Source organism: Branchiostoma floridae, chromosome 1 (assembly GCF_000003815.2).
Source record: "Branchiostoma floridae strain S238N-H82 chromosome 1, Bfl_VNyyK, whole genome shotgun sequence".
In the NCBI taxonomy this organism is placed as follows: Eukaryota; Metazoa; Chordata; class Leptocardii; order Amphioxiformes; family Branchiostomatidae; genus Branchiostoma; species Branchiostoma floridae.
This window is the reverse complement of record NC_049979.1, coordinates 34048833-34065307: the sequence shown is the minus strand read 5'-3', so window position 1 is coordinate 34065307 and position 16475 is coordinate 34048833. Positions and strand designations below refer to the sequence as shown.

The 16475-nt window shown below is 41.9% G+C and overlaps 2 protein-coding genes across 2 annotated transcripts in view; both read right to left on the bottom strand.

Moving 5' to 3' along the window:
• Positions 1-3059: 3059 nt before the first annotated feature.
• Positions 3060-4081, bottom strand: LOC118425859 (tripartite motif-containing protein 2-like). The gene is made up of 2 exons (XM_035835023.1): positions 3715-4081; positions 3060-3532 (listed from the first exon to the last, which is right to left on the bottom strand). Exons 1-2 carry the CDS (start codon positions 4079-4081, stop codon positions 3060-3062), a joined length of 840 nt encoding a protein of 279 aa, XP_035690916.1.
• A 1232-nt stretch (positions 4082-5313) lies between these two features.
• The window catches only part of LOC118425782, a gene marked incomplete at its 3' end in the record, with an annotated part of 25816 nt that continues 14654 nt past the window's right edge, over positions 5314-16475 (bottom strand). The window contains 12 exon segments of the mRNA XM_035834904.1: positions 5314-5532; positions 6263-6390; positions 7112-7430; positions 7933-8148; positions 8784-9038; positions 10007-10089; positions 11381-11501; positions 12346-12483; positions 13474-13584; positions 13934-14073; positions 15156-15330; positions 15816-15999. Coding sequence (XP_035690797.1) covers positions 5314-5532; positions 6263-6390; positions 7112-7430; positions 7933-8148; positions 8784-9038; positions 10007-10089; positions 11381-11501; positions 12346-12483; positions 13474-13584; positions 13934-14073; positions 15156-15330; positions 15816-15999 — 2089 coding nt within the window.

Genomic DNA, 16475 nt, shown 5'->3' with positions numbered 1-16475 from the left:
CGCCCTTCTTGTGCCAGTGGCACCATCCTCTGCCGAATTTATGGCACCCTGACGTCATCATGCTTTGCTGTCTGTTGAATTTGTCACATGGACTACGTAGCGGATACACTTCGGTTAGAACAGAAGGAGTTTGGTCGAAGTTGTATGTTTAGTTTATTGTTTAATTGGGTCAATAGAATGGCAAACTCGCCCCATCTTTCTCCCGATCGCATATGTCAACTTAATGGCAATGCTGTGATGTCTGTTAAATCTGTGCGTCACTTTAATCTTAGTTGCCCGCTCTCTAATACTGATTATCACTTAGGCCCGCTGTGGGTCGTTGATCACATCATGTAAAATTTTATTGGTTTTGTGAAAACGTAGGGTTTTTCAAGACCCTATTTGCTTTTCTGCTAGTGATTTGGCGGTAGTTCATGAGATTGTCGCTATGTTTTGTTTTCTAATGTCTAATTTGCACTATATAGATGAAATGTTACTTTCTAATATCATCTATATGTGAATTCACATTTCATGAGCTGTTACAGAAGATTTGAAGCAATGTCCGATATGCACTGAGTGACATGGACGCTTTGGGGCGAATTTTGGAAATTTCAGTTCATTCGAATCGGTATCTGAATAAGTAGCTATGTTCGGTCTTATCACGAATCGGCGGCTGAATAGGCGGCTACGAAAGGGCGGATGAATAGGCGGCCAACTTCAGCTTGGTGCCGATCGCTCGGGTATTCATAAACACAAATAACACCGAGCGAACTTAGCCACATGGTTGGGAAATAATAGGGGAGGGAGGGGCGTGTGTGAAGTTTAAAAAGTTTGTCTGTAAAACGCAGTTCTGTCAGCGAGCAGTTCTGTTTATGGCTAGAAGCAGTCTCAGATAGGTGCGGAAACTGAATTTCTTGCCTCTCTGAGTTAGTGACACCTCACTCCAATAATCGTGCATTATGTACATACATTTACCATGTTTCCTGTATCAGACTACCTTTCTTTGATACATGAAAAAAGGACTAGAACAAGAAAATCGAAGTTACAGTGTACAATCGCACGTTAATTCTGCATTCATATGATAACATCCATATGTCTATATATTTCCATACGAATAAGCAATGGCAATTCACTATTTCGGATGGGGGCAGTGGACTGTAAAACAATGTCCCCTAGTGACGAGTGAAGGTACCACATCCAAAACGCGAAACTATAAGAAACGGGTCATAAATTTATTCTGCATTACACAAATTCACGAATACAAGAGTACTTCAGATAATTCCAACGGGATGCTGCTCTAGTTATTTGATGTTTGTTTCTTTGTTTTATAGTTTGATTGAATCGACGATCATTGGCTGTTACAGTATAGACTTTAGATTACGTCGATGAAGATTAGACATCCAGGTAATAAGATATGCCAAAAAGCAGTTACTCAAGCAACTGGATATGATTTTGATGTGATTTAGACATCTGGATATGACTTTGATATGATTTTAGATTAATTTGTCAGATATGTTGTAGAGCTCTTGATAATGCCAGTGATTTGTAACGACTTAACCATTCCTGTGTATTTGTCTGTCTCTGCTTATAGACTCCAATATTACCAACGCTGCCTGAGAGTCTGCGTAACGTATTTGTCACACAGTAAAGACTTAGTGATGTCAGCACATAACATAGGAAGGTAACCAGCAAAGTGAAAGCCTACCTCCGGGTCGGCAATACGTGTTGTTACGTGACATTTATTACTACGTCCGCCAGGCGTCGCTTTCATTAAGTGAATGCAAAATCCCATAGGACTGTAACTTAACACTGCATATCACATCTATTCCGCTAGGTGGCGTCATTAGACCATAAATTTGATCAAAGCATGAACTAAAAGTAAACTGAGAGGATTGGCCAGGATAAAGGCGAATGCAGACACCCACATTTTTTTTAATTCACATTTATTTAACGAGGATTTAACAAAAAGCAAAGTTGCTTATCTGAGTCTTCTCCTCTTACACATGACAAAAATAAGGACACACATACAAAATAACGAACACTAAATAACATCGTCAAAAGATAATGATAACGACGTGAAAATAAACAAGGAATCAAGTAACAGAGTGAACGTGCAGCTGGTTTACAAACTTAGGAATAATCAAATAAGGCTATATAATCAACTAAAACTAAAAACGACCTGTCTGTTGGATGAACTTGAATACAACATCAAATAAAAGACAATTTTGAATGGGAGATAAGAGTGCATTTCCCCTAAGTAGAGTTGAACATACAATATTTTCAGTGGTGTGTCCACCCACATTTGGGATACAGTTAACTTAAAGAAGGGCGCAAGGAAGACACAACCAGTAACTTTTGACATCTTTTGGTTATCTAATTTGAAAGCATTTATGGTATGCAACTCATGACATATTGTAGTTTTCTTTCTGTCCATCAACTCTTCCACATATTGAAGCACAAAACATAAATATTACTATCAACTCTGCTGTATGTTACATCGTATTTTTGTTAATATTAGGCTTCACCCATCTGATTTGATGGCTATTATTGGATGTGAAGTAAGGCATAACATGGATGTCCCTGTAGCTCAATCGGTGGTAACGTAAAAGTTGAGCTCCTGGTTCCAGTTAGTTGGTAATTGGGAGATCCAGGTTTGAGTCCAGGGAAAGGCGATTGGGGATGGATTTTCGTTTCATAAAAAAAGGACAATTATGACATCATTTTACTTCATTGTTGCCACAATACATTCCTTATGTTCCCATGTATATTCCTACTAAATCCAAGAGCAAAAGCTGGTACATTTCCGATGGTAATATTACAGCACCTTTTAGAGCATTGATCTTTATTCAGTTCTCATATTCCACCGGATATAGACATATGACCAATAAATGCAAGTTTGACAGAAAAAAGGTACTTGCATACATACTAACATGTTTAGTTAATACTGATTATGTCAATTGCTTAAATGTGGTTAACTAAAGGGATTTTAAAGTGATAGGATGCGGAAAAATCCTTATGATACATTTCTGCTATCTGTTGATATCTTTGAACATGGACAGGATCAGAAGTACTTGATGAGGCTACTTGTACCTGTACAGCTCAACACAATGTCCCAAAAAACACGCTACAGCTACTAGTATGTGGTTATCCGGTGTCAGCGCGATTCCCAGGGGGTCTCCTCCCTTCACTGTGGCCACAGTTCTCAGGTACGTCCCGTCTGGCCCGAACACCTGCAGACGGCCGTTATCACAGTTCACTACAACGATGTTACCTGCCGGGTCTACTGTGATCCCTGTTGGGCCTTCGAGCTCTCCCTCATTCTCCCCCACTTTACCAAAGCTGAACTTCAGCTTCCCCTCAAGGTCAAACACAAACACTTTATGAGTCGAGTAATCTGTGACAAATAACAGACCACGTGACTCGTCCACCGCTATGTACTGTGGGTTCTGTAAATGTCCCTTGCCGATGTCCCGGATGAGGCTCCCGTCAGGCTGCAGGAGGAGACAGCACTGCTGTTCGCTGTCCGCCACCACCATGCGGCCGTCCTGCAGAACTGCAGCCCCGACCGGATTCCGTAAATAGTCAGATTTTAGGGGTTTTGTAAGTTTTCCTTCCCGTGAGTACACCTGGATTGCTTGGTTGACGTTTTGAACAGTCACAATAAACTGTTCACTGGAGTCCATGTCAATGCCCCATGGATCCCCTCCATCCACCGGGAACATCGAAGAGACTGACCAGTCTTGGCATCGAATATCTGAACCCGTTCGTTCCCCCGCTCCACCACTGCAATGTTACCGTCCATGTCCACTGCTATATCATTTGGGTACAAGAGTTCTCCCTCCCCATTTCCTTCTTCCCCAATGGTTAAGACTGGCGTGTCCCTACTTTGCACTGTGACGTCAAACGGACTTCCCGCCACAGACATGAGGTTCACTTTGACCTCTAACCTATGGTTTCCCGTGACCTCAGGTGAATAGGAGATTTCCCACAATCCCCTGCCCTTCTCCTGCAGCTGTGTTGGTACCGCCTGTCCCGAGGGGTCCGTCAGGGTGGCTGTGACGTCATCTTTAGGCACAACACATGGACGTCCCGTTTCGTCCATTGTACTTAGCAGCGAGAAATTTGAAGACTCTACAACGGCAGGTTTGATTTCAACGGAACATTCAGATACGTCCATCTTCCCTGTGTGTCGCACTTGTACGCGCCCTGCCCTGGCCACGTCATCTCTGAACTCCGCCACAGCCGTCCCTTCCGAGAACACGACTTGACTCGGTCGGGCTGTCAGGTCGCTTGGAGTTGTGAGCAGGTCTTCTGGCCACGAAAGACGCACTGTCAGAGTTGGCAACCTCTGAAGCTCAGGGCCCCATCGTCAGGTCCCGAATCAAACAGTTTGAGGAGGGGGAAAAGTGCACGTCCTTCTTTCTAAAGCAGGCCGCTTCCAACGGCAAGAAGAAAAGGATCTGTGCCATACGAGACTCAATGGGACAAGTTGTCCATGAGGATGACGAAATCGCAAATGTTTTCTACGAATTCTACGCAGAGCTGTTTGCTGAGGAACCAGTGGACCCGGTTGCCTCTGACCAGCTTTGTGACAACCTTGAAAACACATTGACCCCAGAGGAGGCCCAAGCATTGGAGGCCCCTCTCTCAACCGACGAAATGTTAAACTCAGTCCGCAGCATGCAAAATAATAAATGCCCGGGCAGTGATGGTCTACCCAAAGAGTTCTACACGACCTTCTGGCATCTGATTGCCGACGACCTCCTGAAGGTGTTTCAAGAAGCTCTTGATGCTGGAGAACTTTCCTCCAGCCAGAAGTTTGGGGTTTTGACACTGTTGCCAAAGAAGGGAGACGAATTGACCCCAAGAACAGGAGACCAATCTCCCTCCNAAAAGCATATTTACTGGAAAAATGATCAAAATACTTTATAAAGAAAACATGTTGATTATTGCTATTAGCATATAGCATGGCATGAGACCATACATACAATGTCATGTAGTACAACAGAAATCGGTATCTGTCCTTGGTGCTGAAGTACATTACTTCAACACATAGTGATACAAATAGCAAATTTTATATATGAGATGAGGAGCATCAGTAACAGATGACACTCAAGTATAATGTTACACAAATGCATACAATTGCAAAGGCAAATACATATCATACAAAGGGGTGACAATACCCTTGGGTGCAACTAGTACATGAATAATTGTACCAATAACATATTTTCACTATTCTCGTATGTTGACAATTATCATAACAGTTGTAGAATTGTAGAATTTTTTTTAAATTTCTAAAAGGCATTTGACACAAAGAGAAACAGGGAAAGTAACCTTTATGAGGTCCATTCTGTCGGCCTTTCTTGCCGTCAGATATCCCAGCAGGAACAGACCGAACACGGACAGGACAGCGATGAGCCCCATCGGGTTCTCGGCAATGTTTGCGCTCAGCGCTACGTCAAAGTTGATTGGATTGGGAGGGACGAACCCTGCAAACTTGGTCAGGTGGTCACAGCGGCAGTGGAGGTGGGTGGTGTTGGACAGCGGGCCCACCTGTATCAACATTGAGAAGTGGAACAGCAAAGAATCAGACATCCTCTGTGAATAATTTCAGTAGATTGCAACATATTAGGAAAAATATGTTACTAAACATGTACCAGTGCAATGAGGTATTGCATAGAGTGTTCACCTTGCATTCAGTACGCCGTGAGTTCCATTCCCGACCAAGTCATAACAAAGACTAAAAAAAATGGTACATTACTGCTTTCTCTGCTTAGCACTCAAGCATTGCGGAAAGAGTATCATGATAGTTAACCTCATAACAATACCAGTGGACTACCCCTCTACTATAGTGATTGCAAGTTGTGTGACCTAAGAGCTATTGAAATGGAGATGGTGCTATTTGGTAGGGAGGGACTTAAACTGACTAACTAAGTTTTGTAGAACCCTTCACGATCTTTATTGACCTTAAGAAGGTAGAAGAAGGACTACCAAACATTGGCAAGGGAATCCTTTTGGTTGTGCAACAAAGAAAGAAAGTACAGTCTATTCTTTCCATGGACATCTTGTCTGAGCTTGCATAATGTATGACGATTGAAGTAGGCCTTTTTGCATATGATGATGATTGTTTTGATTTCAAAGTAACAGTACTTTTTCCTTGACATAAGCCACTTTCCTTTATACATTACTCACTAGAACAATGTGAGTAGAAATGAATAAAGTAAGTTCCAAAGTGATGCTTGTCAAAATGTCAACCATGTTACTTTTGGTTAGTCAAACTTACCTTGCACCCATCACCTTCCCACAGGTGGGAAGAGTTTTCTCCAAAATAGACACATGCACTTTCCAATACAGACACTGTGAACGTGGTCTTCACAGGATTGCTGGTGTCTTCTGCTGCATATTTTACACCTGTAGAGAAGACATCATGCATTGGGCTTTTAATTTATGCTAAAGGCAACCGGTATTAAAGCAACAAACCTGACTCATTGCTGTAAAACTTCAATTTGCAAAGTCAATTTTTTTGCACTTTTCTAGCAACCATTCCAGTCCATACTGACATTCAAGGAGCAAAGACTTGATGCTGGTGTACTGCAGGAATGCCATGAAAGTACTGTGCACTGCATTAAGGTCTAATTTTTGGCGTTCCAATATTCAATGTGAATTCCAGTGCAGCTTGCTTCTGTGCCATTGTTAACTGTTCAAAATATGAAATAATGATAATGTGTGAATATGATGCAGTAGATGTCAATATCATACAGATGCCTTAACCAGAATATTTCAGAATCTACTTTTAATGCTCTAATACCACTTAGGTTGCCTATAAAACATACCTACAAGTTGGTCCTTGTATCGGTCATCCTTCTTAAATATGTCTTTGTCTTCCTTGTCTTTATACAAATTTTTCAGACAGATCCTGCCTGTCTGTGTGTGTCTGTCTGTCTGTCTGTCTGTGTGTGTGTGTGTATTTCTGATTCCCAATAGAAAAAATACAGCATTTCCATATATCCTTTGAGCACTGCTATCTTTGCCTTGATGGAGTTGTAAAATAGGATGACATTGAGCAGTATGGGTAATTAAGACAGTGAAGACTGCCATTTTGATCTCCTGTAAATACAAGCAAGGGACATACCTAAGTAGAAAGTCATATTGATTTGTATGTCCCACTCTGAAACACTCAAAGCTTCAGAAGGCAGAAGCCATGAGTACGGGTTGGACGTCAGGTTTGTATTGTTGTACGTGTGCGGCAGCTGTAGTGTATACAGCTGGGCCTGTGGCACAGGCAGCACAGTCGTCCAGTTGGCAGCTTTGAAGCTGTCGGTAGTCGGTGCCGATGCCTTCTGCCACACCAGCTGCATGTGTGGCATGTCCAGGTCTGGGTGGCTGGTGCTGGTGATGTTGAGTAGGATGGTGAGAGCAGTCCTGGCTCTCTGGGGGCGGAAGGGGACAACCTACATACATGAAACAACAAGATAGAGAAAATATGTTGTTCTGCTTTCTTAGCAAAGAGAAACATTGTCATGTATATGACAGTAAATTGGGGCCATTTTAGGCAGTCCTTGTCAAAAATCCTTCATGACAAATTTGTTTGATGAAAGAGACCATGTTTAACTTCTTAGGACTCCGGCTCTTGCCCTGTGTAAGAAACATCTCTCGTTAACGTCGATGAAGGTTAGACATCCAGGTAATAAGACAGCCCAAAAGCAGTTACTCAAGCAACTGGATATGATTTTGGAAACGGTCAGACGTTTCAACTGGAATCCACCAGTTTTCGTCAGTGACACTGAAGTGATCTGGAAGAAACAGGTCTTTTATACTCTAACTATGAATGAAGACAATTTCAGATGTCCAATCGGAAATGTGGTAAGACAAATTCAGACTAAACTGGATTCGGACTAAATCTGGATTCCAAAGAAGTGTGTTCTCGTTAGGTGTGTGATAGATAGAACTCACAGCAATGTCATCCCAGCTTCTAATCCAGCCTGTGTGCTTGTACACACTGCTTGTTGTGTGTTGTTTGTCCCTGTGGATGATCATGTCCACAGGTTTGGGGAGGTGGTGTACCGGCTGTCTGTCTCGTCCCCTCCACACGGTGAGGCCCACCACCTCCGACCCCACATCAGGGGAGTTTTCCGAGTACCGGAAAGGATTGAAGTCGGAGTTGATCACCTGAACATCATGAAGAGCAAAACATTCTTAGTCATACATCAATAACAGTTATCAACAGAACAGTAGTTTATTCACCTTATCTGCATTGCTGTCAACATGGGTTGAGAATTGAATGACAGAGAAAAGGGAAAAAAGGAATCACGAACTTGTAGCTTTCAAGCAACTAGATTTGATTTGGGAAATGATCAGATAATAATTATATGTTTCAGACAACCATCTGGTGTCTTTCAGTGACACGGGGCAGATCTTGTTGGAGAGTTTTATATCCTAGCTGTGATTTCATATACAAAAGAGATCTAGTTCGAGAACATGCTCATCCTAACTATAAATTGATATCAATATGGCAGTTCAATGAACAGCTTTAAAATCTTTCTCCAGTGTCACTGATGAAAGACACTGGATGGTTGTCTGAAATGTCTGACCGTTTCCAAAATCATAATAATATCCAGTTGCTTGAGAAACTGTTTTCTGGCGTATCTTATTACCCGGATGTCTTTCATTGACGTTTCTGCTTTACATGTTGAAGAGGCAGTCACACATTTTCTACTGTGATGCAAAAGAAGTTGACATTCCTGGCCCCCTGTGCCAGTCTAGAGGAAGGAGAATCTAAAGCGATATTCCTATCAAATGCTCACCTCCACTCCAAAGCTCTCTGCCTCTTCACATCCATTAGCAAGGAGTGTGTTGAACGCTGGGACTACAAACAAGGCGTTGTTGACCGTGAACACCTTTTTCTGGTCAACTTCGGAAACTTCACAAACTTCCTTATGGACCTTGGCATGCAACACTGACATCTCCAGTGTTGCAGTCCCATTGTCTGGCAACAGGGTGTCGTACGTGTGAAGGATGTTGCTGATTCCCTTGAAGGCAGCACTGGCTGTTTTATTGTTCTGTGAATAAAGGGTGTAAGACTTTCGCCTGGGTACCATCTGGATAGTAGTTTGCTCTGGCATTTACTGTAAATGCAGAAATGTTCGCGGTGGTTTGCTTTTTTTGCGGTGGCAAATTTAAAACCACTGCAAACATTTTTCTATGGCAGTACAAGACTACAGTGCATGGTGCTACCACGAACTTAAAACCACCGCGAAAAGTTCCTTTTCCCACTACTGCGAAATTAAATCCCAGCGAATTTAAATGCATTTACAGTATTTTATAGAAAGTTGCTTCTCACTCTGACTTTTATCATACACTACATGTATATACAGTGGCTTCTCTGCTATTCTTTCTGGGAACATTGACATCTCTTAGACATCTGGAATCTTCGAAATTTGTACGAGGGCGCTGATTGGTCCTCACACATGAGCGAATAAAGAAATGGGTTCAAGCGCTCGTTTTAACAGGCGTTCCAACCCCCAAATGCTCTCCGTCTGCTGGCAGAAGGGGTGTTGTCATTGAGTGAGCGTTCTGGAACCCATTCCTTAATTTACTCATTAACAGACGTCACCACAAAAAGTTGTGAATATACAGTTCCCTGGACGGGTAGCAGAAGCAAACACAGGTCTGGAGTGAACTACTACCCGAATGGTACCCAGGTTAGTAAGACTTAGATGTAAGCATAAAATGTAAGACAAAGTGTCATGAGTAAGACTTATATCACACACATGCAAGGTGCTGTAAATCAGCTTGTACTGGTGTGCAAATGACAGCCAGGAGACTTGAAATATGAAGTATAATGTTGTAAACAAAAGGTTCAAAAGAATACAACAAAAACTACTAATCAAAACTTTGTGTAGATCTATTGATTTCAGGCAAATTTGAAACATAGATATCAAATTTAAAACAAAGGGGTTCAAGAGAACTTTTTGTCTAAAAACATTGATATAACATATATATCTATTAGTAATAAAATCATTCTCACAGCTTCAATTGCCTCTTCATCTTGCAAATCGGACTCAGCAGTCCCAGCTGAGGTGGCAGTAGCCTCCAAGAGGATTGTGAACCCTGCAGAGATAGGGAGAAATCAGACCACACAAGTTTGGTTACTTGTATGTAAGTTCAACACCAGGGACAGGACCAGTGTGAAGTCAGTAGGGGGATAATCTTTGTGAATGTGAGTTTAGCACTAGGGGCAGGACCAGTGTGAAGTCAGTAGGAGGATAATCAGTGTGAATGTAAGTTCAGCACCAGGGACAGGACCAGTGTGAAGTCAGTAGGAGGATAACCAGTGTGAATGTAAGTTCAGCACCAGGGGCAGGACCAGTGTGAAGTCAGTAGGAGGATAATCAGTGTCAATGTGAGTTCAGTGCCAGGGACAGGACCAGTGTGAAGTCAGTAGGAGGATAACCAGTGTGAATGTGAGTTCAGCACCAGGGACAGGACCAGTGTGAAGTCAGTTGGAGGATTATCAGTGTGAATGTGAGTTCAGCACCAGGGACAGGACCAGTGTGAAGTCAGTTGGAGGATTATCAGTGTGAATGTGAGTTCAGTACCAGGGACAGGACCAGTGTGAAGTCAGTAGGAGGATTATCAGTGTGAATGTAAGTTCAGCACCAGGGACAGGGCCAGTGTGAAGTCAGTAGGAGGATAATCAGTGTGAATGTGAGTTCAGCACCAGGGACAGGACCAGTGTGAAGTCAGTTGGAGGATTATCAGTGTGAATGTGAGTTCAGTACCAGGGACAGGACCAGTGTGAAGTCAGTAGGAGGATTATCAGTGTGAATGTGAGTTCAGTACCAGGGACAGGACCAGTGTGAAGTAAGTAGGAGGATAATCAGTGTGAATGTGAGTTCAGCACCAGGGACAGGACCAGTGTGAAGTCAGTAGGAGGATAATCAGTGTGAATGTGAGTTCAGCACCAGGGACAGGACCAGTGTGAAGTCAGTAGGAGGATAATCAGTGTGAATGTGAGTTCAGCACCAGGGACAGGACCAGTGTGAAGTCAGTAGGAGGAGAATCAGTGTGAATGTGAGTTCAGCACCAGGGACAGGACCAGTGTGAAGTCAGTTGGGGGATAATCGGTGTGAATGTGAGTTCAGGACCAGGGACAGGACCAGTGTGAAGTCAGTTGGGGGATAATCGGTGTGAATGTGAGTTCAGCACCAGGAGCAAGAACAGTGTGAAGTTGCTTTTTGTTTCAAATCAAAAGTGAAATGCTGTATGCATATGAAAGAATAATTCATTAAATACATCGGACTACCAAAGATCCAGATATGAATGCATTGTACAGTATATAATGTGACGTCAGAATCATTAATTTCAATCAGTAGAAAATAATGTCTTTATTTTCATATACCTGTGAAGATGTTACCAGACACTACATTGAGTTCTTTCACTGAGACGCCACTGCTTGTGTTGTTCTCTACCATCATTCTCATGGCATCTGCTGATCGTTCTAGCCCATTTGCAATAAGCAGCTAAAATAATAAAAGAAAAAAACAAATCATCAGCATGGCAACAATGACAAATCATCTTTGAGAGGAAAGTGTTAATGCTAGTTCACCTTTATCCACAGGGTAACTTATATCCGTTGTGCTGCTAAACAGGGTATCCAGGAGCATCAAGTCGATGGACGATAGTTTCAAATTGTACTATTTTCAAAATATTGCTCCATCTGTCAACTTGATATCCATAAATACATTGTTCTTAAAAAGAATGGATAAAGGTTACCCTACGGATAAAGGTGAACTAGCGTTACATTATCAGGCTCAAACTAATATTCATGAGCATGTATCGCCCGTGCGTTCTAGATCCAGCCACGGGTGTTTCTTTCCATGCATGGTTGTTGAAATTGCCCATTCTAATTAATATTCATGAGAGGGCATTTGGCTAGGGTGCAATTATTTTGGTTTCTTTTGCACATTAGGCAGAAAGGAATTTGCTATTTTAGTGGACAGAAGGGCTGCAATGCTTTCTGACACTGTGTTCCCTCAAAACGTAAATTCTGGTCTTAGCCATCCTTGTTTTCAGTGATGCTTGCAAGACTTATTTTGGGATTGAGGAAAGATTTTTGTTATACAGAATTATTTCTGCTTTGATGTCAAAGTCACAAGAATTTGCCCCCCAACTTACCACATTGGGCATCAGGAGGCAATATTGTATGTTTTCAAATCCAAGGGTTTCAATTTCTCATACAACAATTTTCAGGCACATGACGGCGAAAACATAGAGAAAAGGGTGAATTTACATGGCAAATTCCTATTGTTGCAAGTGTTGCCCTCCCTCAAATTCTCATGCACGATTGAAAGAAAACTGTCCTACTGTCAAATTTTTGGAGAGTTTCTCTGGTTCCGCAGCACCAATGGCTAGGAGAGTAGACTGGTCCATGACATCATTGATGTCTAAGAAATCCGTCTGCAACAGGCCATCCGTAATTTCAAGAATCACTGCTCCAACATCCTGTAAGAAAAGAAATAGAAAAGACATTTCAATGCTTGTGCATATTAGGTAGATACATGTCACTCTATATACAGAAGTGGAGTAACTAAACATGTTCTTGATATAATTATGAACGCACAGAGCTGATCATATTACTTTCTGCTTGCTCTAAAGAATTTGCTACTCTCTGTTTGATAAACTCAACTACATTCTGGGAGGCGACAACCCTCACTATGTACAAGAAGGCAAATATATCCATGAATGTTTATACCGTAGAACCAATAGTGTAAATGACATGCTAGACCCTATTGTTGATTCATTCACTGACCTATAGATATTCATATATGTGTGTGTTTAGTTGTACTGTAAGTAATTGTTATACATGTAGACCTTACAAAAGTCGCTGTACTTTTGTCATGTCAATAAAGATAATTATAAAGGCACGCCTGCCATTTTGGCCAGGTGGTTTCTTGGAAATTGAATTGAACAATGGATCTTAGACAATCATGAAAGCATTACCTATGGTGATTAATAACACAGATAATGAGGAGACTGTTGCAGACATTAAGAAAGGATTTTTTGACCAAGATTTTTCTCAGGCAATATGTTCTTGACTGTAGAATTTACAAAAGAAGGCAGATGCAGTCTGGCTGCAAAACAACCGGTAAGTACTAGGGTGATTAGAATATATGTACTATATGAAAGAACATACTATATGAAAGTCTTCAACTATACAAATAGGGGTAGGGGGTACTCTTCACTGTGTCACTTGGACACAGAACTAGAGAGAGGAGCCCATCGCTCTCCTTCCACTGCCTTTTACCTCCCAGAAGTAACTCGGGTAACCATTTATACCTGGGTGGTGTCCTATTATGAAGAAATTTTCCCTAGGCCACATTTGGCCAGGAACCAAAGTCATTCCTTCAGACTTTACACTGTGTCCCCCAACCTACCCTCTCAATGTTCTACGGCACACAATGTTATGCATACAACAGAAAACAAAGTTCCTACCACAGTCCCCTCCGTGATGTTGAGTGCTGAGACTCTCCCATCCACAGATATAACCTCCACCTCCATGATGAAGTCTGTTGGGGGGAAGAACCTTGAGCAGTACCATGGAACCTTAAAGATAGTGTTCAAAAAGACAGAGTTACTTACTAATACCTAAGGGTCACAACTCCCAACAAGGGCTAAGGCAGGCAGGTTGCGGAAAAGAAAAATCTTTTACATTTACATTGACTATCATAATTCCACCAGGTGTCATTGTACTGCCACCTCAAAAATCGTTAGTATAGGGGTCTTCCTAAAATTGTCTTGAACACCGAATGTTAAATATCCTAAATGTAATACAATTCAGACGTTTAGGTGTTGAAGAAAATCTTGAGAAGGCCTCTATAACAACGTTTTCTGAGCTGTCGGTATAATGGCACCTGGTGGAATTATGTGAATGTATGTTATTCCAGCTCCTTACCTGGCTGATATAAGGTGTCAATGGCAGTGGTGTCTCCATGAAAGGTTCATCTGGTGGGAACTGAACTCTGCCCTTCTCCACATTCACAGACGGAATCCGTCGAAACTTGTAGGTGACTTGGCCAAGGTCATGGACAAACTCTGCAACAATGAAAAAATCTTTGAAGTCATGCATGCCAACAACATTGTATAATATACTACAGTCAAACCTGTCTATAGCGGCCATTCAAGGGACTGGAAAAAAATATGGCCACTATAGACAGGTGGCCACTGTAGAGAAGATGTTGATCAATTGACCATGAGCAAGCTACACATGATTTCAGTTCCCACTAATCTTTCTCACCAAGTAACATGGTCTCGATCGGTAAATTCACAGACCAAGACTTGTACTTTAATGCTCAAGGCTTGCTGACCTTCTGCTACTGCCAAAAAACACTGTCAAATCCTCGCAAACTACAATTTCAAACTCGGTGCAGGGTGACAAAAGGCTGCAGTATGGTTGCAATAGGCAGTGTTTCTGTATCAAGGGGACCGGAAATCGTGTTTCCATGGCCGCGTTGGACAGGTGGCTGCTAAGCCTATTTCTTAATCATTGCCAATCCAAGGGACCAACAAAAAGTGGCGCTATGGCCAGGTCGCTGCTATACAACGGTGGCCACTAATACAGGTTTGACTGAATGTATCTAGATCATGTACATGTAGTTTGTCTAAAATGACTCACAAAACAAGAACTGTTTGAAATATTTGTCCTGAAGATATTCGGTAGTCAGCAATATAAACTAACACCCAACATCCTTTCGTGAAGTAAATACTTTGCAACATTGTGCAAATTCATCGTTCTAACCATCTTTCTGCCTAATGGTATTTCCTAAGTAAAACATGTGTCACTAAGTAGAAGATATCAATTGAGAGAAAGTTAACATTCAACAGATAACACATGACCAGGGCATTTTACTGTGTCTCTTTTAGGTGTCCTTCCTGGTGTAAGTTCAAAGCCTACAGCCCTATGGCCACACATGGGGCACTGCTGGTACTGTGTCCTGAGGTCACTTGAGTTAGTGGTGAATGGCAGCCATTCAAAACCTTGCAATTTGAATCCTATCGTCTCATTGCGATTGCAATTCTCATTGCCAAAGCTCATTGTGATTGCAATTCAGCCCCTGGCTGTGAAGAGTGAGTAGTCAGCCCATCCATTAATAATAACCAAACAGTGATAAACTGACCACCGCAGCAGACACATCCGCCTGCCCCTGCACGTTCTAACACACAGGGAGTCGACAGAGTCTCGTCCCACAGAGCAGGGGGACCCCGAACTGTGAACTTCCACTCGGACACTGCGAGGCCATTGCTGCAGACTTGGTTGTGGTTGACCACACGCAGACTATAGGTTCCTTCCACCTGTAGTAAGAAGAGACCGATCCTGCCTGTCCATCATAATTAGAATTTCATGCAATGACAGCGTGTTAATTGGAGGTTCAACCAATGACCTGAAGTGGATGCATCTGAAGTGCAAATTTTTTTTGGTCTGCATTTCTTTCATTTGCTGTAAGTGGGTGGGGTTATGAGACTGGTTTATACAATCTTGATACACATTCAAGGAAATTACTGCAGTATATATAGCGTTATATATATGAACACCTGTGTGATGTGAGAAAATCATCACTAAATTTTCTTACTTCTGGAAATCAAAGGAGAACTAGAACAAGCTGCTAAAATGTGCATAATCATTCAAGTCAATTTGTGCTGGAAATAAACTAAGTGCAGAATTCTTTTTGTAGATTTCTAATCTACAGATTCTGAACATTCTGCAGCAAATTGCATTATTACAGTAACTCCTTTAGTTACAGGTGTTAATGAATGTAGCTAGAAATCTGAAAACTCACATGAAATGTGTTGCTTGCGATGACAACTTCAGGCACACGACTCGTTATATGGAGACCCTCGAATTCCCCAGGATGCTCCACCACTGACCATTCATACAAGGGGGTGTCACTGGCACCTGGAACAGCCTCTAGCACTAGATGCTCTGATTGGTTTGTGTTTGACCAATCACAGTTGCTGATGCAGCTGTAGTTATAGACAATAATGAAGACAGGCGTAATTGTGTACCTAAACCATGCAACATGATAGTATAAGACAGTATAGACCACCAGACATATGACATATCAACTTGGCAGACATACTGTTGCATAGGTAATATGTTAATGTTAGCAAACATACCACCCATAAAGTTTAATGTGAATGTTAACATATACATAAAGAATTTTGTAAAATGAAAACTTTCTTCCTCAGACACATGAATAGACTGAGTGCAATACTATCTTGAAGTCAAACACAGTAATATAACATGTTGATTTGCCCCACAAGTATTTTGATTCAAGTTATGACCATAGTCCTCTTTTTACCCACAGTAAGTCAAATGGTCTGAACATGGACTTACTCAGGGAAGACTTAAGATGGACACCAGGTAAGGCAGTAACTGCCTAAATTGGTGTGTAAGGCCTTACTCTGTGGATACTCCACCAAAACTAACACCAACAGAT